The sequence below is a fragment of the Aspergillus pseudonomiae genome (assembly GCF_009193645.1).
Source record: "Aspergillus pseudonomiae strain CBS 119388 unplaced genomic scaffold BDV37scaffold_9, whole genome shotgun sequence".
Lineage (NCBI taxonomy): Eukaryota > Fungi > Ascomycota > Eurotiomycetes > Eurotiales > Aspergillaceae > Aspergillus > Aspergillus pseudonomiae.
The window spans coordinates 436,070-457,523 of record NW_022476001.1 but is presented as its reverse complement, the minus strand read 5'-3'; the positions used below and the strand labels follow the sequence as shown (position 1 = coordinate 457,523).

The 21,454-nt window shown below is 49.5% G+C and overlaps 7 protein-coding genes across 7 annotated transcripts; 5 read left to right on the top strand and 2 right to left on the bottom strand.

Moving 5' to 3' along the window:
• The first annotated feature begins 483 nt into the window (after positions 1 to 483).
• On the top strand, positions 484 to 3,089 carry BDV37DRAFT_297495 (Ankyrin and HET domain protein). Its single transcript, XM_032090340.1, has one exon. The coding sequence runs from the start codon at positions 509 to 511 to the stop codon at positions 3,005 to 3,007; it is 2,499 nt and encodes an 832-aa protein (XP_031945187.1). The 5' UTR covers positions 484 to 508; the 3' UTR covers positions 3,008 to 3,089.
• A 174-nt stretch (positions 3,090 to 3,263) lies between these two features.
• BDV37DRAFT_223814 (GMC family oxidoreductase) lies at positions 3,264 to 5,472 on the bottom strand. Its single transcript, XM_032080227.1, has 3 exons — positions 3,669 to 5,472; positions 3,450 to 3,613; positions 3,264 to 3,385 (listed from the first exon to the last, which is right to left on the bottom strand). The coding sequence occupies exons 1-3, from the start codon at positions 5,206 to 5,208 to the stop codon at positions 3,308 to 3,310; spliced, it is 1,782 nt and encodes a 593-aa protein (XP_031945186.1). The 5' UTR covers positions 5,209 to 5,472; the 3' UTR covers positions 3,264 to 3,307.
• Positions 5,473 to 6,085: 613 nt separating this feature from the next.
• Positions 6,086 to 7,978, top strand: BDV37DRAFT_297491 (catalase). The gene is made up of 7 exons (XM_032090339.1): positions 6,086 to 6,160; positions 6,225 to 6,354; positions 6,407 to 6,641; positions 6,698 to 6,790; positions 6,844 to 7,263; positions 7,321 to 7,405; positions 7,474 to 7,978. The coding sequence occupies exons 1-7, from the start codon at positions 6,121 to 6,123 to the stop codon at positions 7,947 to 7,949; spliced, it is 1,479 nt and encodes a 492-aa protein (XP_031945185.1). The 5' UTR covers positions 6,086 to 6,120; the 3' UTR covers positions 7,950 to 7,978.
• A 2,701-nt stretch (positions 7,979 to 10,679) lies between these two features.
• Positions 10,680 to 11,545, top strand: BDV37DRAFT_240264 (uncharacterized protein). The gene has a single exon (XM_032081054.1). The coding sequence runs from the start codon at positions 11,019 to 11,021 to the stop codon at positions 11,265 to 11,267; it is 249 nt and encodes an 82-aa protein (XP_031945184.1). The 5' UTR covers positions 10,680 to 11,018; the 3' UTR covers positions 11,268 to 11,545.
• A 1,232-nt stretch (positions 11,546 to 12,777) lies between these two features.
• On the bottom strand, positions 12,778 to 14,417 carry BDV37DRAFT_223772 (putative salicylate hydroxylase). The gene is made up of 2 exons (XM_032080225.1): positions 13,474 to 14,417; positions 12,778 to 13,414 (listed from the first exon to the last, which is right to left on the bottom strand). The coding sequence occupies exons 1-2, from the start codon at positions 14,323 to 14,325 to the stop codon at positions 12,983 to 12,985; spliced, it is 1,284 nt and encodes a 427-aa protein (XP_031945183.1). The 5' UTR covers positions 14,326 to 14,417; the 3' UTR covers positions 12,778 to 12,982.
• A 783-nt stretch (positions 14,418 to 15,200) lies between these two features.
• BDV37DRAFT_240254 (uncharacterized protein) lies at positions 15,201 to 16,863 on the top strand. The gene is made up of 7 exons (XM_032081053.1): positions 15,201 to 15,438; positions 15,503 to 15,690; positions 15,750 to 15,934; positions 15,986 to 16,103; positions 16,167 to 16,234; positions 16,309 to 16,339; positions 16,415 to 16,863. The coding sequence occupies exons 1-7, from the start codon at positions 15,262 to 15,264 to the stop codon at positions 16,785 to 16,787; spliced, it is 1,140 nt and encodes a 379-aa protein (XP_031945182.1). The 5' UTR covers positions 15,201 to 15,261; the 3' UTR covers positions 16,788 to 16,863.
• Positions 16,864 to 17,455: 592 nt separating this feature from the next.
• Positions 17,456 to 19,182, top strand: BDV37DRAFT_268993 (synaptic vesicle transporter; the record flags this gene model as incomplete). The annotated part of the gene is made up of 3 exons (XM_032084275.1): positions 17,456 to 17,602; positions 17,668 to 18,360; positions 18,439 to 19,182. The coding sequence occupies 3 exons, from the start codon at positions 17,456 to 17,458 to the stop codon at positions 19,180 to 19,182; spliced, it is 1,584 nt and encodes a 527-aa protein (XP_031945181.1).
• Positions 19,183 to 21,454: the final 2,272 nt, after the last annotated feature.

The following is a 21,454-nucleotide window of genomic DNA, read 5'->3' as shown; positions in this document are numbered from 1 at the left end:
GCAACTGAAACAGTTGTTGGAGGAGGCGCTCAATGATTCTCACACAGCGAAATTATATACTCTTCTCGAGGAACGAATCTGAGCGTTGCCAGAAGAGACAAGACGTCAAATCCTTGCGGAAGCGCACTGGATATTGGATTATCTAGAATGGCGGGACCTCTGGAAGCCATGAGTAGGAAGGATTAACTGACGAGACTGCCACGTAGGAAAGGTTCTCTGGTTCCCTAGAAGGACCAGCAAGTTATTGATGGGAATTTCCTAAACAGTATCTATCTTGTGCCTTAGGAAACTCAACTATAAAGCAGTTACTTACGCAGCAGTGTTGCGATCTTCTTTGCTCCTTAATTTTGATTGATCATCCTCGTGTTCGGCAAATTAGCGTGCAAGATCGCCTTGACGGTGGCTGGTATTTCAACTTTTCGTATAAACTCGCTTAATCCGACACATTCACTACTGGTGTAGATCCTAAAACCCAAGGCTCCGACTTAAGTGGGATATACTGGAGAAAATGGTGGAGACAAAGAATCAAAGTAGCTCTATCCTATCCACCCAAGACAAGCGCAGAGATTTGTATGAATATGAGCCCTTGCCCACCCCCACGTCTATCAGACTCATAAAGGTGGAGGGCAAAGACCAAGACGGGGCAGTCCATGTGCGAATCAAGACCATTGATCTGAAAGACGCTCCTTGGTATCACGCCGTCTCCTACACCTGGGGAAACCCACACACTGAGTTACCCCACGTTCAAGCAACTCATACGGCTTATTCTCAAAAGTACCCGCCTGACTATCGAGAGCCTATAGTGGCAAACGGGAAACTTTTATATGTCAGTCGAAGCGCATATGACATCCTGGTTACTGTGCCGAAGGACGCCTGGGCAAAGCGGTGCAACCAGAGAAATTCCAACAACCAACTTCGCGCGAGTATTCATTCAGCCTGCATGACGAACAAGATAGAGTTCGTCGAGGAGCTGATCTCTGCTGGGGTTGATGTAGATGTTCAAGACGAACTTGGTCGAACTCCGCTGTCCTATGCCGCGAGGCTTGGGAAGCTTGATTTCGTGGAGCTCTTGCTCGCTGCCGGTGCCGATCCCAACATTGTTGATGAGAATGAAAGCCGGCCTCTCGACCATGCTCGGGAAAGCGGGGTGGAAGAAGTTATCAAATGCCTCGAAGAGGCCGAGAAAAGGGATAAAGTGGATTGTTCTGTCACATCGTGGCCCGAGGGCCCTCAGATGTGGTGTTGGGTCGACCAGATCTGTATTGATCAGAGCAATCTCGAAGAGAGAGGTTCACAGGTGTCAATCATGGACCAGATCTACGAATGTGCCTCTTACACTCTTGTATGGCTCGGGCTAGAAGACCCTTATACCGAAACTGCTGTCGAGACGATTCGCAAACTGTATTCCGCTCAAGGGGATTTCATTCATGCAAATGATATTATTCCCTACAAGCATCAGCCCAAGGAAGTATATGCCACAGCTGATATTCCGTATGTTTCGCTAGCAGAGTGGACGGCTGTTGCTACGCTTTTTCTACGGCCATACCTAAGAAGACTCTGGGTGATACAAGAGAACATTCTCTCCGACACATGCCTGGGATATTGTGGTAGGTTCGAGGTTCCTTGGCGAGCATTCTGCACAGTTGCGCAGCAAATCTACTTCCGGCAGCTCGTGTTGGGGAGAGTTACTTCAACGGAGTTTATCGACATCAACAGTCCCGTGGTGGCCATAGAGAGCGAAATCGTGCATCTGACGCAGTGGAAAGACCGTCTCCAGAAGGGTGACCAAGCTTCTATGCCTAAAGCCCTCTCTTTAGAGAACCTCCTCTTTGAGACGTGGACTTTCCGGGCCACCGACCCAAGAGACAAGATATTCGGCCTTTACGGTCTTTTAGCCAAAGCAGGAACTGTCCCCTGGAAGCCGGACTATTCGAAATCCGCCGCGCAAGTTTACGCAGACGCCACAAAACAAGTGATGAAGGACGCCGGTGATCTGCGCATGCTTTCAGCGGTCCTCGATCGTTCGCTCCACAACATCTCCGACCTCCCGTCGTGGGTTCCCGACTACAGTGTTCCGTTTTGTAACATGATGTGCGCGAACTACAAGGCGGCTGGAAACCTGCCTCAGCAGGCTATCCAACCCGGCCCTTGGAACGTCCTCGCAGTATCCGGACTGAAAATCGACACCGTCCTGCAAAAGGGAAACACCACTTCGGGGCCCAAGCAGATCGCCATGTTCTTCGACGCACGCTGGTTCGAGCTCGCCTTGCTCCTCCCACACCCTTATCACAACGGGCAGCCCAGAACCGAAGCACTGTGGCGCACATTATGCGCGGACCAGAAGAAAGACGGCTCATTCCCAGCTCCTGTAGCGTACGGGGCGCTTTTCCGAAGCATGCTGTGCAGACTTGCCTGTGTTAAGGCAGAGGAGACCGCCAGAGCTGCTGAGCAAGATCCAAATGTGGTGGTGCTGGAGGCGGCTCTATACCATATCCGACAGATTCTGTCAAATCCGCCGATTTCGAATCTCTCGCTCGAGGACATTCAACGGACCTTTGGAGACCCGGACACAAACCTCAGCAGCCCTGACCTCCAGACTCTCACTCATCTTCTTTACAAACTCCATTTTCTCGGCGTGGTGGAGGAGGACCCCTGCACGCCGACTATTGATGAGGTTGAGGGATCTTACCGCAGCACGAAATGGCAGACATGGGAGGAGAGCAGTGTACTTCCTGGTGATGGTATCGAGTACCACGAGGCACTCAGGAGTAAGCATGGTAGACGGCGTCTGTTTGTAACCGAGAAGCGGTATCTCGGGCTTGGTCCTGCGTCGATGCTCGATGGAGACGAGGTTTGGGTTGTACCTGGTGCTGGTGCTGCACTCGTTCTGAGACCAGTTGAGCAGGGAACGTTTACTTTGATTGGAGAGGCATACGTGCATGGAGCCATGAATGGGGAGGCTGTTGAACAAATTGACGCGGACCTTTCTAGTATTCGTCTTGTCTAGGACATTGAACAATCCAACGACTTAGGTACCCAACAATACTCAGAAATTCTGATCTGGTTATTGCTTGTTGGTGAAAGGCCCGTCTGTCATAAGAGTGGTTGCTATAGCTTATATGATATGGTTCCCGGTGAGAGGAATAATTTGGTTTTCTATACAGTTATATTGACGTAAATACATAACAGGACATTAGAGAGCTAGAGTCTAATTCTAAAAAGCAAAGCAATAAACACCGTCAATCTGTCTATAAGAATGTAGTGCGGTAAGACCGCTTCTCAGCATCCACGTCTCACGGAGAGACGCTCACAGCTTGCTGGAGAAGTAGGGAATGTTCTTCTGCTCATACAATTCCCTGTACTGGGCCTTGATGATATCGGCACCCTGTGAAACGATCGATATTAGTTATAATGTCCTTCAGAAATTTGAAGGGACTCCATGTTCTCACCTTTTCACCGATCATGTAGACCGAGTTCTGGATACGGCAGTCAGGGATGACAGGCATGATCGAGGCATCAGCAACGCGGAGGTTCTTAATGCCATGGACGCGCAACTTGCTGTCAACGACACCCTGTTGGACGTTCTTTCCCAGACGGGCGGTACCACAAGGGTCTACAACGGTGTTAGTGATTGCATCTCAAATTATGCTGGAAAAGTGAATACTTACGGAATCCAGTCTGACTGCGGTCCAAGACAGCCTTGTTCATGGCCTCGTCGGAGTCGAGGGGCATGTTCCAAGGGTACTCCTCGAGGACGAGATCCTTGAAGCCCTCGCCCTTGGTGAGGACATCGTAAGTCCACCTGACACCCTCACGCATGGCCAGGACGTCGAGGTCGCTGGCGAAGAAGTTAAGGTTGATGTTGGGCTGCTGAAGAGCATCTGTGCTGTTCAGGGTAACCTCACCACCCTCAGACACGGGGCGAAGGAGATCGACAATGACGGTCATGTAGCTACCAGAGGGGGGCACAGGGTAATGCCACTGGAATGCAGAGCTGAAGAGTCCAACGAAGTCGAGTTCGAAGTGGGGCTGGCCAGCAGGGCCGAAGGGGTCAAGGCCACCGTTGGCAGCCTTAGCCTCACGGTAGGCAGGGTAGCGGTTCAGGCGCTCATCGATACGAGGGAAGCCAACCAGCTCCAGGAAACCGGAAGCGGCCGGACCGGTCTTGTCGCGGCGGTAGGCAGCAACAGCAGCCTCGTTGGCGGGTCCAGCACGGTGAATGTGATCATCAAGAGCAACACCGTCCTTGAGGCGCAGGACGAAGGGCACAATAGGGTGGTCGAGAAGGTTCTTACCAACATGGGGAGAGTCAACGACCACATCGATGCCGTGCTTGTTCAGCTCAGCAGCAGGACCGATACCACTCAGAAGCAGGAGCTTGGGGGTCTCGAACACACCCTGGGAGACAATAACTTCGCGGGTAGCATAGAGGTTAAGCTCAGCACCATTGGTGGGGTCGACAACAGTCACACCAGTACAGGTCTGAGTGGTGCGGTCGATGATCAGGCGCTTGGAGTGGACCTGAGACAGGATAGTGACGTTCGGCTTGTTCTCGAGGTACAGCCAGCTACCTTGGCGCTGACCCTTGTAGATCGTATCCACACAGTGGGTCAGACCGTGCATTTCACCGGAGTAAATGTCCTCGGAAAGCGGCTCGCCCTTGGAGGTCCAGGCAGTGGTGAGAGCATTGCGGAAGGTCTCGAGCTCAGGAACAAGCTCGGCGTGGGAGATCTGGACAGGTCCACCGGTACCGATCTTGTTCAGATCGGTGGGGTAGAGCCCCTCGTCATCGTGGTAGGTAGCACACTTGCGGAGGTAATCCACACAGTTGTCCCAGGTCCAGTCACTGCCGCCGAACTCGTACCAGTCATCAAAAGTGGCCTTAGATCCGGGGATCCAGGTGAAGTAGTTGGCACAAGAACTACCACCAAGAGCCTTACCACGAGTGTTAGGCTTTTCAACACGCTCGTAGTCATCACGCTTGATCATGGTAGTCTTGTAGGCCCAGTCATACTGGCTACCACGGAGTCCGAAGGCCTTGGAAGGGGTGGTGATGTCCTCGATCTGGCCGGAGTTGGCGATACCAGCTTCGACGACGAGAACGCGAACGCTGGGGTTCTCGGAAAGGCGACCAGCAATAGCATTGCCAGCGGTGCCACCTCCGACGACGATGAAGTCGTACTGGTTGTTGTTGACTTGGGCACTCATGATGATGGTTGAAGTAATAGAAATAGTGATTCTATTGTAGATTGGATTGAAAGATTTGGAAGAAGATTGTGATTGTGATTGTTTTTGTTGTTGTTTTTGTTATTGTAGTAACTGTTATTGTTGTGATGATGATAGGAAGATGTCTTTGGTGCTGGAATCCATGGTTCTTTTATACTGACATGCTCCATAAGATCGATGCTCCAGACTTTCGGTGACATCGTCATTAATGAGGGGGATGCCGACTTTCCGTGGTGGATTGTGAAGGTTTTCAAAAATAGCTCATGGAGTATGATGCATTCGGAGAGTGTAAGGTCAAGCTAAGCCTGAGCTAAGGTTGACCCAGAAGGACTGTAGAAGACTCGGCGGTGGAGATGGTTCGGCGATGGATCGGACCCAAAATACTACTTCCTAAAGGGGACACAGTAACAGGAACACGGGACTTGAGTGCCGATAGTCATACTAAGAAAAGCCACTGTGGCGCCCATCCCTCGTCTTGCACGTGATATTGGCCTTCCCCTCACGCGACATTCTGGGCTTCCCCTCATGAGGGGAACCCATCACGAAACCGAAATGGTGAGGGTTTTTGCTGCTCCACTATAGCTTCAAATTTCTCGTATCCACATACTTGCGTGCCACTGGTAATTCTCGAATTACACTTCATAGCGATAAGGAAGCCTGAACATTCCCAATGAGGCGTCAGCACCGGCCCGAGTATCCACCTCCGAGAATAGGCCGGAAGCCTTCAATGGGGCATATGGATGTCAAACTGTGTCGGTCCACAGCTAAGAGAAAAATATATATAGGGGAGATGGGCCTGGATCGGTGGGAACCCCAGATTCCTCTACTTGTACTCCAGAAATAGCAATAGGAGCAATTGCGTCAGACATCTCCATTCATACAATTCACATCAATATGATCCAGAAGACACCACATCAGTACACTTTGGCTGAGGGTAAGCATTGATCTCATTGATAAAACATAATAAAGTCAACCCTGGCTCACTGCTGTACTTGTAGGGCAACCTATTTCGGACCCCTCGGTCTCCACGACTCTCCCAACTTTCGGTGGTGGCAGTCTGGTCACTCTTGCTGACACGACACTTCTCGAGACTCTGGCTCATTTCAACCGGGAGCGGATCCCAGAAAGGTAACCACAGACAAATGACCACTGGCTTATTGGGTGTGCTGACTCTGTTTAGAGTTGTCCATGCCAAAGCAGCTGGTGCTTGGGGAGAGTTCGAAGTTACCCATGACATCTCCCATCTCACCAGCGCCAAGTTCCTCAACGGAGTTGGCAAGAAGACACCGGTTCTTTGCAGAATCAGTACTACTGGTGGTGAGAAGGGCAGTGCCGATACGGTTCGCGATGTTCGTGGCTTCGGTGTGAAGTTCTTCACTGAGGAGGGTAACCACGATATTGTTGGCAATCACACAGTATGAATCACCGCATCCACATGAGATAATTGCAGCAGTCATACTAACCATAACAGCCCGTTTTCTGGGTCCGGGATCCTGTCAAGTTCCCAGCTGTCAACCGCTCCCACAAGAAGAACCCTCAAACTAACGCACATGATCCCACAATGGTAAGGGCAACATCTGCTCCTTTGGTCTCCGCAATTGCTCACGTCAATACAAGTTCTGGGACTTCCACGTCAACAGCCCCGAGAGTGTTCACGGTCTTCTTCATCTGTTCGGCTCCCGCGGTATCCCTTCGTCCGTCCGTCGCATCACTGGTTTCGGTCTCCACACCTTCAAGCTTGTCGCTGCCGATGGGTCCTTCAACTACTGCAAGTTCCACTTCCGCCCCGAGCAAGGCGTGGACAATATTTCCGAAGACGAAGCTACGCGCCTTGCTGGTGTCAATGCCGACTACCATACCACGGAATTGTTCGATTCGATCGCACGTAAGAACTACCCAGTCTGGGGTCTCTACATCCAGGTTATGAAGCCTGAGGAGGCCGAGAAGGCCGGCCTGATGACCTTTGACATCACCAAGGTCTGGCCACACAAGGACTTCCCCCTCATCCCGGTTGGCAAGATGACACTGAATAGAAACGTAAGGGCTTCTTCGACCCCGAGCTGAGGTGCATTTCATACTAATACACATATCTAGCCTGCCAACTACTTCGCCGACATCGAGCAGGCAGCATTCTCTCCATCCAACATGGTTCCTGGTATCACCTTCACGCCGGATCCCAGTATGTGATTCCCCATGTTTATTACGCTAAACGCATTTCGAATCTAGTGCTGATAAACCCTTTAATAGTGCTCCAAGCCCGCATGTTCGCCTACCCTGACGCCCAGCGCTACCGTCTCGGAGCCAACTACACACACCTGCCACCAAACCGACCCGTGGCCCCTGTATATGCTCCCTTTGAGCGCGACGGTCTGACCCAGACCAGCAACTACGGCGCAGACCCGAACTATACCCCCAATACGTTTAAGCCTGCAGTCCAGAGCCAGCAGTCCACACAAGATGTGCGTCATGGAGAGTTCCTTAAAGGAGCTGTTCTAGGATTGAACAATATCCCTGTGACCGACGCAGATTTCGTGCAGCCGAGAGCGCTGTGGAGAAACGTCTTCGACGATGCCGAACGGAGACTGTGCGCGTCTAACATCTCGGAAACTCTCGTGGCCCTCCCCACAGAGTTGAGGACCGCTGTCATCGACCTGTTTAACAAGGTTGATCCGGAGATCGGCAGACTGATCTCCGCCAAGTTGAGTGGATCTGCCAGACTGTAAGTGGGGGGTTACTTTTCCTTACAGTTAAGGTCCAGGCCACAGTATGAGGCTGAATGCAGGTGAATACTGTGTGGGGGTGCTCCATTTCATGATTTTGACGCTTATCACGTCGGCTATATGTACATATGTATATCGGTTGGGTTATTAGACTTCCTTCTAGATTCAATTCAATTTTAATGTCACTAAGTTCCGAGCTTTCTTTATCCATTTGATAGCTATATGTTGCGGGTCTATCCGTCTATAGTATGTGGAAGTTGGGTATCATCTTACTGGATAGTGTTGAAGGATTACTACTATGCATTTCTTATCAAGTTCCCATTATATATAACCACATCGTAGTTAGTACCAAGTGAACTTGAACATCCATCTTCTTCAGCCTAACAGTTGTGCACTCACCATAGCACAACGAATATCAATATACTACATCCAGTACTCAACCCCCTGCCAATGATCCCCAGCAAATCAATACATGAGCATAAGTAAATACAGTCATTAATGCACGACTCCATCCCGTTAAGTGGCCCGTGCACATCAACGAAGTACGGTAGAAATTACGTGATACCGCGGCCCACCAAAAACTTCCCGTGTATCAACAGTGGATACTCGATGAAAAAGTTGCGATAAAGGAGACAAAACTTGCCCAATAGAGTGTAGCTGGACGGTAAGCAGGTTGGAGATGTCAATTGTACCCCTCACGGTACCCCTCGTGAGGGTGTTAACTATCAGGCGATGTTCGGCATCAGTTGGATATGATTCTATATTGTTCTTCCAAGATTAGACTAGTGTAGCGCAGAATTTTTTCGGCGGTTTTTGCACTCGGGTTTTCTGTTGGGGACGAATATATGTAGGAATATTTTGAAGGCTTGGGACAATACTACTGATTCTGAATGTGCTCCGTATACAGTACTTTGTGCCTGGGGAGTATAGTTAGGAGCGAGGAAATTTCTTGTCTCGGTGCAACTAGCAAAGCTGAGCATTAGATACAAACTCCAATTGAAGCGGCCCAATTCATATAATGGTCAGGGAATTTAGCCTATGATAGTGCAGCGATTATGCACTTCTTTCGACTCGGAAGACACCCCGGAATGAGTATTTGACCAGCTTATCTACGGAGTTCAACCTCAAGGATCGCTTGCACTCATTCGGATGGTCAATGCAAGCTAGCACCGAATAGGATTCTCGGGACCCATTCGGCCCACCGAGTCGTCAGACTTCACCGCTACCCCCTCGGTAGGTCTTCCGACCACGGTTTACCGTGCGGGGACGGTTCGTCTCTCCAATTAGAAATGTGGCTGTGTCGGTCAACAGAGATCGATCTCTTAGGGCATACGGGCATCTCAACCGCAAATCATTGCTCGGGAGTTCGTGACGGTCGTAATACTACGGTTCGGCATGAACCATCACAATAGAATTTCCCAGCTAAACATGCGGTGTGTAGTCGAGGACGCCTAGGCCTCTAGTAGTTTAATTAATACTACGAGATACCGTCCGATATCTTAAAAATTTAGAACAAGGTTTTCAGCTTTAGCATAATTATAGGAACAGCTGCAAATGGATTACTTGATGTACACTATTCCAGCCATTATCCATGCGACGTAGTATGGTAGAGCAAAGAAAATACGTGTTTAGTTGATTCTTAATCCAATACTTGATCAATTCTGAGCTCCTTTGCCGTCGCTAACATCAAAATGCGACAGTTGTTTTCCGTTCGTCGACCGGGTTGAGTCCGATCATAGATCCAAAGACCAAATGGGGCCGCTTAGGTTGTTCTATGCGACCGATACACGGGTCCCCTGATATTGATCTACCAGGAAAGGGATCGGATTTTGGCCATTGCACCAATGCAGCTCTGCAAGGTCCTTGGCAGTCCGTTGGTCATCGATCGCGCGTCTGAAGAAAATCCACGTGCTGCTGTTCCGGGACAGGCGGAGAATGTAGATAGGGACAATATAGGTTTGTTTATGAGCTATATGGTAGTCGTATCGGCGATTATTGATATCGATCAGAACATATGTGTGTTTTGGGTATACGTCGACGACAAGTAGTCGCGATAAGTTTCCCTATTCCCACTCTGTCATTAGTGGCTTGATGATATTTGTCGCCGAAGTCAAGTAGTCCACAGGGTCTAGGACATTGGTAGGTATATCAACAACGATTCGGATTGTACGCCCTTCTCCAATAGCTCGAAGAACTTCTTTATTGACATACATTCATGTTAGAATGTACACGAGATGGATACAGGTAAAGATGACTAGAATTATCTGAGTCCGGGTACTCGGTGCAGTGTCGTGAGGGTTCGGTGGAAAGGAAGAAGGGCCCGGCGGGATTTTGGGGCACTCGATTAACACACAGATTGGTGTTTTATTGACATATTTGGATAGGCAAATGTTCAGTTGGACTGCAAGGTGCTCTAGCTGATGCCTAACGCTCCCGGCGATTGTAACCTAGAATGACGCAAGGGGAGTTTTCTCCAATCCTAGCTTATACTTAAATACTACGCACACCCAGGAGAAGATGAGAATAAGAAAGAATACAATATGGAGCATCTACCGAACGAATTGCTTATATCCATCGGAGAGCACACCTAGGAAAGATGATAGCCTACGAGAACATTGCGTTCGCTGACCTTGTGCTCTCGGCGATTGTATACAGTGTTTCAACCTTTACTTTATTCTCACATCCGGCCTCGCCGGTCTATCCATTTTCTTCGTTTAATTATACATCTCTGGAGACGCCCTGAGCTGGCTAGTCGAGTGCGCCATTTTAAGCTTTATTGGACGCTTTGTGTAGTAGAATCTCGTGGTGGATTGGACGAGAACAAAGCTGTCAAGTTTATCGACTATGCATTGGATGAGATATCCGAACCAGAGGAAGAAGAATCCAGGTCCAAATGGAGAAAACATCTGCTTGTCCCATGAGAAGAGGCTTGGTTGGGCTTGCTTCTCGTCCGCTTGACACATCTAGAAACAGTCGAGGTCGGCCACGGGTGCTCTGAATTGATGTCAGACATCTTGCGCAAGGCAGCACGGCGCCAGCGACCCTTCCACCAGACCCGATTCAATTCATGAGATGAAAGGGCCACTTGTTGATATACTTCCCTCCTCCCTTGGAAATCTGGAAGTCCTGGAAATTGAGGAGGATCATTACCTTGATCTGCTGTTTGACCTGTCACGATTGGTGCAAGGCCGGGCTTCTTTTCCTCGGCTTGAACGAATCACACTTTACCTGATGAACTTGGATAAGAGCCCATTAAATTCTTTAAGTCATGAATATGGGACCGTTGGGATCGACTTTAGGGTGAAGGCACAAGTATTTTAATGGTAGGAGTGGTTATCGTTCAAGGGACAGAATTGGCATAAGCAGGCATGAATGGCAATACCTACGGCGTCAATTCCCTCAAACTGGCACCGTTCATAATTACTTCATTCTAAGCCTCAATACTCACACTAGCCACACATGTATATATGTCGTCTGAGACAACTCCGAACAATACTGATATGCCCCTGGGAAAATATCTATGGGGATCCGGATGGATCCACCGGAGGCATTAGAATGGATACTGAACAACAGAACTACTCATGAGACAGAGATTCAGGATAGAGAAGTATATAAGCTTTAGATATAGAAAAATAAACAGGGCAGAGAAAAAAAAAAGAAGAAAAACATACAACAGGAGGGATTCGCTGGTGGTCACCCACCCAACTACTAACCTCCCGGCGTGTGGCTTAAGTACGGCTGAGCGGACGGGAAGCCCTGTTCTCCACACCCTATGGTCGTATGTGCTAGATTTTTGGTTTTACAGTATTATAAAGCTCATAAAGAGACTTCTACCGGACATCCAGTGAATTAACACCAACCGCGTCACTGATGGACTGGGGATCTCCAACATACTCGGTATACAGCTGGTCGAATTTGAAGAAACGGAAACATGAAGTGGCCCAGGTTAGCCTTCCGGTCTACCTCATCTCTCCTACTTCTGAAACCTTACCTGGAGATGGGAATGTGTAACATCTGCACATAATTATGTTGCTGCTATCTGGGAGAGGCTCACAAGACAAACGATATAGCTATGGATGTACAGACTATCTGTGCATGCCGATCAGTGGAGATAGCCACCGTGTCCCGGCTCCAGCACTGGGGTTTCCACCTTTTTTCTTTTTCCTTTTCTTTTTTCTTATTTCTACCCAGATGGAAGATCCGATGACCTGATCAGTAAGGATGAAAACATATTCGAATGAGTTGATCATGTTAAACGTACCTATATAGCGGTGAATCCTACAATCATGGATCCCTGAAGAATTCCCTTGACTTGGACTATTTACACCACTTACAAGTTACCCGTGCATGAATGCGTGTCATGACACTCGACGGTCCCTGAATCAAGGAAATCTGAAGAACTACCCCGACCTAGATGAACAAGGGTACGGTCCATACTATGGGTCAACTAAACAAGGATCTACTACTAGTAGATGGCCCCGCGGTATCTAAGATCCGAAGAATACAAGCATGCCTACTAGTACCTACCCCTGTGAGCTACTTTAGTTGCAGTGGGGAGACGCATGGGCCCATGATTAGACAGGTCACTCTGTACTTCCCTAAATCCGGAAGAAACGGGTTGAGCTTTCCTGCACCCTGTCAATCGCCGTACCCACATCGTGCCATTTTAGAAACGATGTTTAAAATGTAGCATATGCGCTCGTCAGCGCAGGCATGGGTATATTTCCACACTTAATCTGGAGACAAAGTAACGCCATGGAGAATGTTGACCGTTCTTTGGTTCTAGGGCTTCTACCAAATGGCCCACATTCACTGGCATGCCGCCTACCTACTCAACTGGTGCTTCGGGTGATGGGGTTCCATAGGGTATTTGTATGTCTATACCGCCGCTTTTGATTTACTTTTAGTCTTTTTTTGGGAAACGAAATTCTAAAACTCGTTGACTATTGATCTGCAGGAATCTTTCCCAAAAATCGGGATATTCCTTATTTACTTACCTGGATGGCTGGTGCGTAATATAAGCGTGATAGATTCTTTCATGCTCGCATGTGCTCGATCATTATCTCCCTGGCTTCCTCTGCCTGCTTCTGTATATCCAGATCCCACAGCCAGCGGAGGCGCTGGTTCCACGTCTCCTTGAGCTTCTCTTCATCATCACCCACACCGTCCAAGCATAAACAGAGGAGGTACGCATTTTCCTTGCTACTAGTAACGACCCTTTGGCTTCGCGGTCGTCGGACCTCATCGTAAGCCTTGAAAGCAGCTACAGCATGCTCCGACTTGGTAACTCGCGCATCCCCGAGGAGCTCAGCAATCACATGGGCATCTTCAATAGCCTGTCCGGCGCCAGCACCCTGATGCGGTGTAGAGGCATGTGCGGCGTCCCCAAGGATGGCAACCTTTGACCGAGAGTACGTGGAGATATGAGGATGCTCGAAAATCGCCCATTGAGAGGGATCGGGCATGCGCTAGGTGAACCAAGTCAGCTGGTGTCTCAGTCAACATGGACGAGGGCCTGATTCCATACCTCAATAACGGCATTCACATATCTGCCCATATTCTTGGCATCCTTGCGCATCTCCTCCCTCTCGGCTGGTCGAACCCAGGTGTCACAATCCCATTTCTCACTCAAGATATACAGGCCGAAATTCACTTTCTTGGCCCGCATGATCGGATATGAGATACCGTATGCGCCGTTTCCGACATACATGGTGGACACCCTCGCACGTTGCTCGCCGACGGCCTCCACCATCTCATCCATATCCAGTACAGCACGATACCCGTACATTCCACTGTACTGGGGTTGTTTTACCTTTGACTCTTCCGGCAGCATCGACTCCTTTACCTTGGATTTGATTCCATCACATCCAACAACAACATCAGCGACGGCCGTCGTGCCATCGTCAAATCGCAAGGATACACCCTCGGCTGTTTCTTGGAGACTCTCCAGTCGCTTCCCAAATTGCACAATCTCGGGAGGAATCAGATTGACTAACGCATCGAGAAAGTCCGCTCGGCGCAACGTTGTCTGCCCCGACGGAAGCGCCTTCAGGTTCATCAGCGTGTCACCCTCTCGGTCGCCGCTGGCCCATACAATCTCAAACCATGTTTGGCGGAACTGCTCGTAGCCAGGGCTATCTGCGTGAGTTGTGACGAGCGAGTCATAGATCTCTCGAATTTGAGGGTCAATGAGGGGCATAGTACGGTGAGCGGCAGGGCCAATGGACAGGCCAAGGCCGATCTCAGCGAAGGCGGGTGCCGCCTCGTAGATCTGGACGGGTACTTTGCGGCGCAGGAGACCGACGGCAAGTATGAGGCCGCCAATCCCACCGCCGACAATGGTGACGGTGAAATCCTTGGATGGTTCCATGCTGCCCATGCTTGACTTGGAGCACCTTTTACCCTTTTTTTTTTTTCTTTTTTCTTTTCTTTTTCTTTTCTTTTTCGCAATCCGGTTCAGGTAATGATCGTTAAGCTTTTCTGAGACTACTCACAAGGAATGTGCGTCCAGATCAGGGTGCTCCTGCAGGCTAAGATACTGAAAAGGGCTATGTGGAGCGTGGGTCAGTTACAGTCACAACTCATTAAAAGCAGAGCCAGGACATGGCGTGATTTGAACTTTGGGTCGTAGCGATCATTTACCTTAGTAATTCCAATCAAAATACGCCCCAGCCAGCCATGCGTGTCCAATGCAACAGCGGAGATATCCGAACGATCCGGGAGGCGAGCGGTTGGTCCAGACTTAATATGTCCGTTATTAATTCGAGCAGGGATGTGGCAGAGAACTCCACGAGGGGCACGGCGATTCGCATGGCTAAAATAAGAGCGTCGTATCGGCCAATGCGCCATGACAGGGATCGTGTGGAGGTCAAAGTTCGACGGCGTCCCGGGCCGTGTGGGGTCGAGACAAAAGGACGAGAGATCCAACGTTTGTTCCGCTGAACCGTGGTTCTCTCGGGTGTGTGCCGGATCCTACGCTGGGTGTAATCAATGAGAAATTCAAGTCAGTGTCCGCCGACATTCTTCGGACCAAATATTTCCTCCGGAATGCAAGGGCAAGACATGTGTCGGGGGTGGCCTCGGCAAAGCTTCTTACGGGAATTAGTGGTTCTTCGACAGGGTATCCCTGTGCTGAAACGAATCCTTGCCCCTCCCTGCTAGACTGGATTATTATTTCTTCTTCTTTTTCGTTCTTGTTTGTGCCTCTCTGCCTTGGCACTAAAAAAAAAAAAGAAAAGAAAAAAAAAAGACCATGGTTGTCTTCGCCCGATAAGCGTCCCCATTCCCCTGTGATTGCCGCAGACCATCATACCTCATGGAGAGGTCAACAGTACCATCTGATGGCGGCGACGTCTCTAGAGCGTCGATGGTCACGGTACCGACCATTGCTACAACCATCATTGCTTTAATCCTTACATTACTACGGCTATATGTGCGCCGGTACATGATTCGAATGTTGTCCTGGGATGACTGGTTCAATGTCTTTGCGATGGTGAATCTCGAGTTTACGTGGATGTGCACACTCTGGATCCTTGGCTGACCCGATATCACTTCAGTTGACGCAACTGGTTGTTCTGGGACTGGTTCTTGGAGCAACCTCGCATGGTTTTGGACGACACGTAAAATATGTCGGCCATGACAACGCAACTTACAGCATGAAACTTTTGCGGATATGCGAGTTTTTATTAATTTTCACAACAGTCTTTCTCAAGATTTCAATTAGTCTTTTCCTCAAGAGGCTTTTGTAAGTACCCATACTGGGGTCCCGCCCACCGCCACGCTACAGCTAACAGTGGTGTCAAGCCTCACAAGCAAGAAATGGAGGGTTTTCTTCTGGTGCTTTATCGCCTTTAACACCATTACCAGTGTACTCGACGCCGCCGTTATATTCCCTCAATGTACCCCCGTGGAGCTTAACTGGGATAAGTCAGTGGATGGACACTGTTGGTCGGCTTCCGCGATCGATGCGATTGGAATCGCCCAAGGAAGTACGGCTCCCGCTCATTTGATGCCGGTATAATCTGACATGATCTACGTAGCGATTGCTGCATCAACCGACTTTGCTTTGTCCATTCTGCCAATTATTTTCCTATGGAACATCAAACTCCCGAAGAGAGTGAAACTGGGCATATGCGGGATTATGGCCCTGGGGTTCGCGTGAGTAAACTATGGGCAGAAATATTTGGAAGATGTTTACTGATTGAAGGGCGGGACTATCAGGAGCGGCGGTTTCGCAATTGCTCGCACTGTCCTGGTTCCTAGTTTAATGGAAACGAAAGATCCGACGTGTGAGTATATGTCTTCTTGCGTTCCAGGTCATGCTTGTATGATTGAGCCGATCATTGATAGTGTTATTATCTAGGGGATCTGGTTGACCTATTCATGTGGGCAGTGTAAGTTGTCCCGGGCTAACGAATACTCCATCATCTTGAAAAAGAAAAAGCGATGCTGACTTGTCTCTGTCGTAGACTGGAAGCGACATTCGGTATTATTGCTGCTGCTGCTCCATCTGTCCGACCGCTCCTCGGCCATAACTCCGTGACGACGAACTATTATTCTCGTGACAAATCTCATTCTCTACCACTCCGGAACACGCGCACCGGGCGAAACTCGCGAATCGACTGGGGACATACAGTATTTGATACTCGAAACGAGCCAGACGAGAGAGATGACTATGGCGGGGACAGCGAGTCTCAAATTCGCCTTGATGACCGGGGCATCATGAAAACCACTTCCATTGAGGTGGTCACCACGCTAGGGCATACTTTGGAGAGCGACATGGATCGGAGACCAACTTCGGAGGAGAGTGCCGAAAGGAGATACGTCCAGAACACCATATAGATTTACGATGCGATCTGAAATTAAAACATGACCACGAACCAATCTTAGGCACTCCCCACGGGATCAAGATGTAGTCGGAGTAAAATGGACAGGACAATTTACGCCGTAGCCTAATGGGATTCATATCGAAGCGTTCTTGGCATTATCAGTGCTCCATCGGAAGTATATTGGCGGTCCAATGAGGACGGCCGGGCGATCCTCCTGATCAGTAATAAGCGTTGCTAACCAGTCTTAGCTCCGAGCCAACTCGTGCACTAACAAACCCCAACCGCGAACCGTCGCTCCTTAGCATCCGCGGAATGTCACCCCGTCCGCAAGCCAGCAAGACGGGGTCTTCTTCGGAAACCCCGTCAAGCCGCTCCTGGAGAGATTTCTACCTGAGACGAGCGATTAATGAATCGTTGCCGCGGACCCCTGTCGTCATGAACCTATGGCCGAGGTTACATCTACTAGTATGCAGGGGTCAACTCTTCGCTTCGTTCGAATGTAATTTAGGGTGGAAATAACCCCTGTACGTAAGGTTCTAATGAATAATAAAATCTGCAAATCATCAGTGCGAGTATAAATCACATGCCCTGCAGCTCATGAAGAAGAAATCCTTCGGAGAAATTAACCTTTTTGCTTTTTTTTTCCCTCGTAAGCTCTCTGCAAGTGGTTGCACGTTCACCATGTCTGCAACAGAGCAAGAGGACAAGTATCCCTCACCGGATGTGATGGTCGCAGGTGGAAGCGATCAGTCTTCCGAATATTCCAAAAAGAATGACAATGGCATCGTCCTCATTCCTCAACCGAGCGATGACCCGGAAGACCCCTTGGTATGTGAAATGATCTTGGACCCCGGCATACCATATCGCGATGCACCCCTCTAACAATCTTCCAGAACTGGCCCATGCACAAGAAAATTACCATATTTGCATGCATTTGCCTGGCTGGTTTTGCGGGTCAGATGTCGCCCAATTCCAACCAACTCACCTTCATCTACCAAATCCCAGCATATCACAAGACTCAAACCGACCTCCTAAACTCGGTTGCGGCTGGTCTAGCAGGATGGGTCGCAGGCCCTTTCTTCGTGATTCCTCTTGTGGGTGTTATTGGTCGCAGTTCAGTGGTATTCTGGAGCCTGGTGGCTATTTTCGCCTGCCAGATCTGGGCTGCCGAGATGACGGGTGCAAATGACTATATCTCCTTCACCCTCTCACGACTCTTCTGCGGCATGTTTGGTGGTATCCCGGCTATCCTGGGTAGCGGTTACATTATGGATATGTTTTATCTGCACCAGCGGGGTAAAGCATTTGCTATCTTCGAGGTCCTTATCATCTTTGCTGTCGTCGGCGGTGGCACGCTGGGCGGTTTCATTGCGGAGCGCAAGCCGTGGAACTATGTCTTCTGGTGGACGCTGGGCCCTGTCGGCGCCGCCATCCTTGCTGTGTTCTTCTTTGTTGAAGAGACTACTTTCCCCCGGGACCCTTCCATGCCGAAGCGTGCTCCCCTACCCAAGGGCTGGCTTGCCAATCGCATCGCCACCTTCTTGCCGGGTACCAAAACACAACCATCGGGCAAGGGATCGGAATTTGTAAGCACCCACTGATAGCATCTAAGAGTGCTCTGCCTACTATCTACTCAGAATCCGGGTAACTGACAGTCTCCTTAGGTCCGCAGAGCAATCACCCCGCTCCAAATCACATTTACCCCCATCACGCTGCTGACCGGAACCTACATTTTCATCGCCTTGGGTCTCCCTATCATGCAAGCCTCCACATTGGCCACCTACCTCGAACCCCCAGAGGAAGCGGGCGGGTACGGCTTCTCCTCCCTGCAAATGGCCTTCTTCACCATGACAGCCTGGGTGGGAATCATCAGCGCTCAAGTCTACGGCTTCTTCTTCAACGACAAGACACCTCTCTGGCTCGCCCGTCGCCGCGGCGGAACCTGGCACACCGAGTACCGACTGGCAAACACCATCCTGCCGAGCATCCTCCTCCCCATCGGGCTCGGGATCTACGGCGCCGGCCTCCAATACCACCTCCACTTCATGGTGTTGGCGCTGGGCTCGTTCCTGATCTGGTTTGGAGCGATGCTTGCCCTCCCGGTCTGCTATAACTATATCATCGAATGCTTCCTGAATAACCCGGTCGAGGCCTCGGTGTCGCTGAACGCGTATCGAGTCTCGTTTGGCCTGATGTCCGTGTTCATCGTCACGCAGTGGCAGTCTTCTGTTGGCGTGGGCTGGATGTGGGGAATGGGCGCGTTCCTGATTGTTTTTGTCGATATCATCATGGCGGGAATTATCCTAAAGGGCCATCTGGTGCGCAAGTGGACTGCTACGCTCGGTAGCTCTTTGGATGTTACTGAGGATGGAGCGAATATCAGTGCCAAGAAGGAGGGTGGTGTGTGAGCTGTGGTAGTGGTGCCTTATTAAAATCTTACTTGTTGGTTATGTAATACTACAACTAGAATATGAAGACCTGTGGGAGGCCAGAAACGGCTGTCTTTCCACCTGTAACCTTTTGGACATATGTGCACGTGTTGTGGTCCAAGCTGTATTCCTGTAAAGTGGTTCAGAAAGTCTAGTGTTCTCTATGTGTAGACATCTCGTACGAGGAACTTCCTGCCCCGAATTTACCAAGGAGCAGAGAGAGCAACACTCGGCTCGGGGGAATATCTACATAACATTTCCGAATCTCCTTATACGCGGCGCCTGTTCGATCGGCCATGGGGCCTTCCTGCACGAGGTGGGCCATGTCGGACATACCACGGGGATCATGGCGAGAGGGTACTAGGCGTGCCGACACTAACCGCCTGTCTGGAATGCCTTTTTTTTTTTTTTTTATTATTCTCGATCACGAAGATTGCGCAATGCGGCGTACGACTCTGGCTCCTCAACGCGTGCAAGGGAACCTTCCTGAACCCCTACTAGGCAGTACTGTAGATTCTAACGGGCTGACAGCCATTGGATATCTGAATATGGACTCGTGTATGCGCTGACAGGCTGAGCTATCTTCTTCTGTTGGTTAGTTTTAGTCACGTGGGCATATTTACCCTATATCAGTGAGCACCAAATGTGCTAAAATCTGATGCCCTATAATACTATAGTACTATAATTCTATGTACTTGAAGTCATTCATACATGATCAGGTCAAGAACCTGAGGGCGCTAATTGTAGCACAATTTGCTTTGCTTGATTTTGGGAGGGATGAGAATGTGTTGGGAGTAGAATTTACTCCATGTAATCGGAAGGTCGCCGGCTGGTCTTTTTTCTTTTCTTTTCTTTTCTTTTTCTCATAAATACACAAAGAACAAAGGTATGTAAAAGCAATATTTAAATAAGGACGGCATCAGAGAGAACAGGATTTTACTTTTCCCGTGTGGGGAGGCTGCACGTTGCCCCCCTGACTTTGTAGAATGTTTTGAGGCATTGGGTTGACCGAGAATGGAGATTGTGGGTTTCTATATAAATAATAAAGCCGTAGCTGTCGCTTTGCTTGAGTATATTCCACATGGCCACCGGTATCGTTATTTGTAAAGCGGATGGAGCGTGATTGACGGCAGCTTATCCACGCTTGCGATGTGCACAGGAGTAATAGTCTAGCTCACTCGGCTATGTTGGCCTGTTTCACTACCTTGGCATAGAGGTGGGCCACTTCAATCTCTGGACAATCCATGCTTGCCAACAAATCAAGAAACATACGGGTGAAGCTCCTCCCTACATACTCAAGTGGCTGGAGACTCCAAAGCCGATGTCGCCAACTGTTCGTTACCCGCTCTCACCTTCATTTGGACCCCAAAGCCACAATTCCTCGAAGCGGACATGCAAAGAAGGGCACCAAGTGCCGCTGCGGTTGGAAAACAGGAGTCAAGTAAAATCAAAATACCGGCATTGTCAGTTTTCTCCAAGCCTGATTCCACATAGCCTCATGGGAGAGTCGGAGCTGCTGGATGCTGCGAGCTGCTGTTTCTATTAGCTTACTGCACTGTCAACATTCGGGAGGAGAAGCGTACTATAATATGAGATATGAAGCACCGGTAGGTATATACGAGTGACCTTCATAGACGACGATGAAAAGCGCTTGCCAAAGGCCCGTTTAGGAAGTAGTAAGGCAAGCTTCCTCTTATGCGTTCTGGCCTGGTCTAACCAGGTAACTTTGAGCTATTCAGGGTGCAGGTAGATACACCTGGCAGGGCTGTCATACTTGGTGATGGGCTTGAGAAGCTTTCCGTGAGCTGCACGACGGGCATATGTACTGGTATATGCATTGGAATCCAAATCGTAACTATGGAATCTCCTTCCAGCTGCCATGGACCTTCGGTAAATACAATCCGATGGCCAGGTGACAAGACATAATGGAGTTTGGCAGAGAGAAGTCCAAAAAGTTCCATCTCAATGCCGGAAAGCTCCAAGTCGCCCTTTGACCATCTGAGCGTCAGAACACGAACATATCATTGCCCTTCTTTGATGGGAGGACATTTCTCACGGCTTAACGGATGGAGTCTACAGCATCTCTGAAAGACGCCTCGTGGTTGAGGAAGTGGACAGATCGTGTCATGTATGGAGGATCCTGCTTTGCATGGAGAGACAACGATGTATGGGAAGCAGTAATAAAAGGTGTAGTGAATACTCTACTGGGCTGATTCACAGGAGATAGAGTTGGCAGAAGATGAATAGGGAA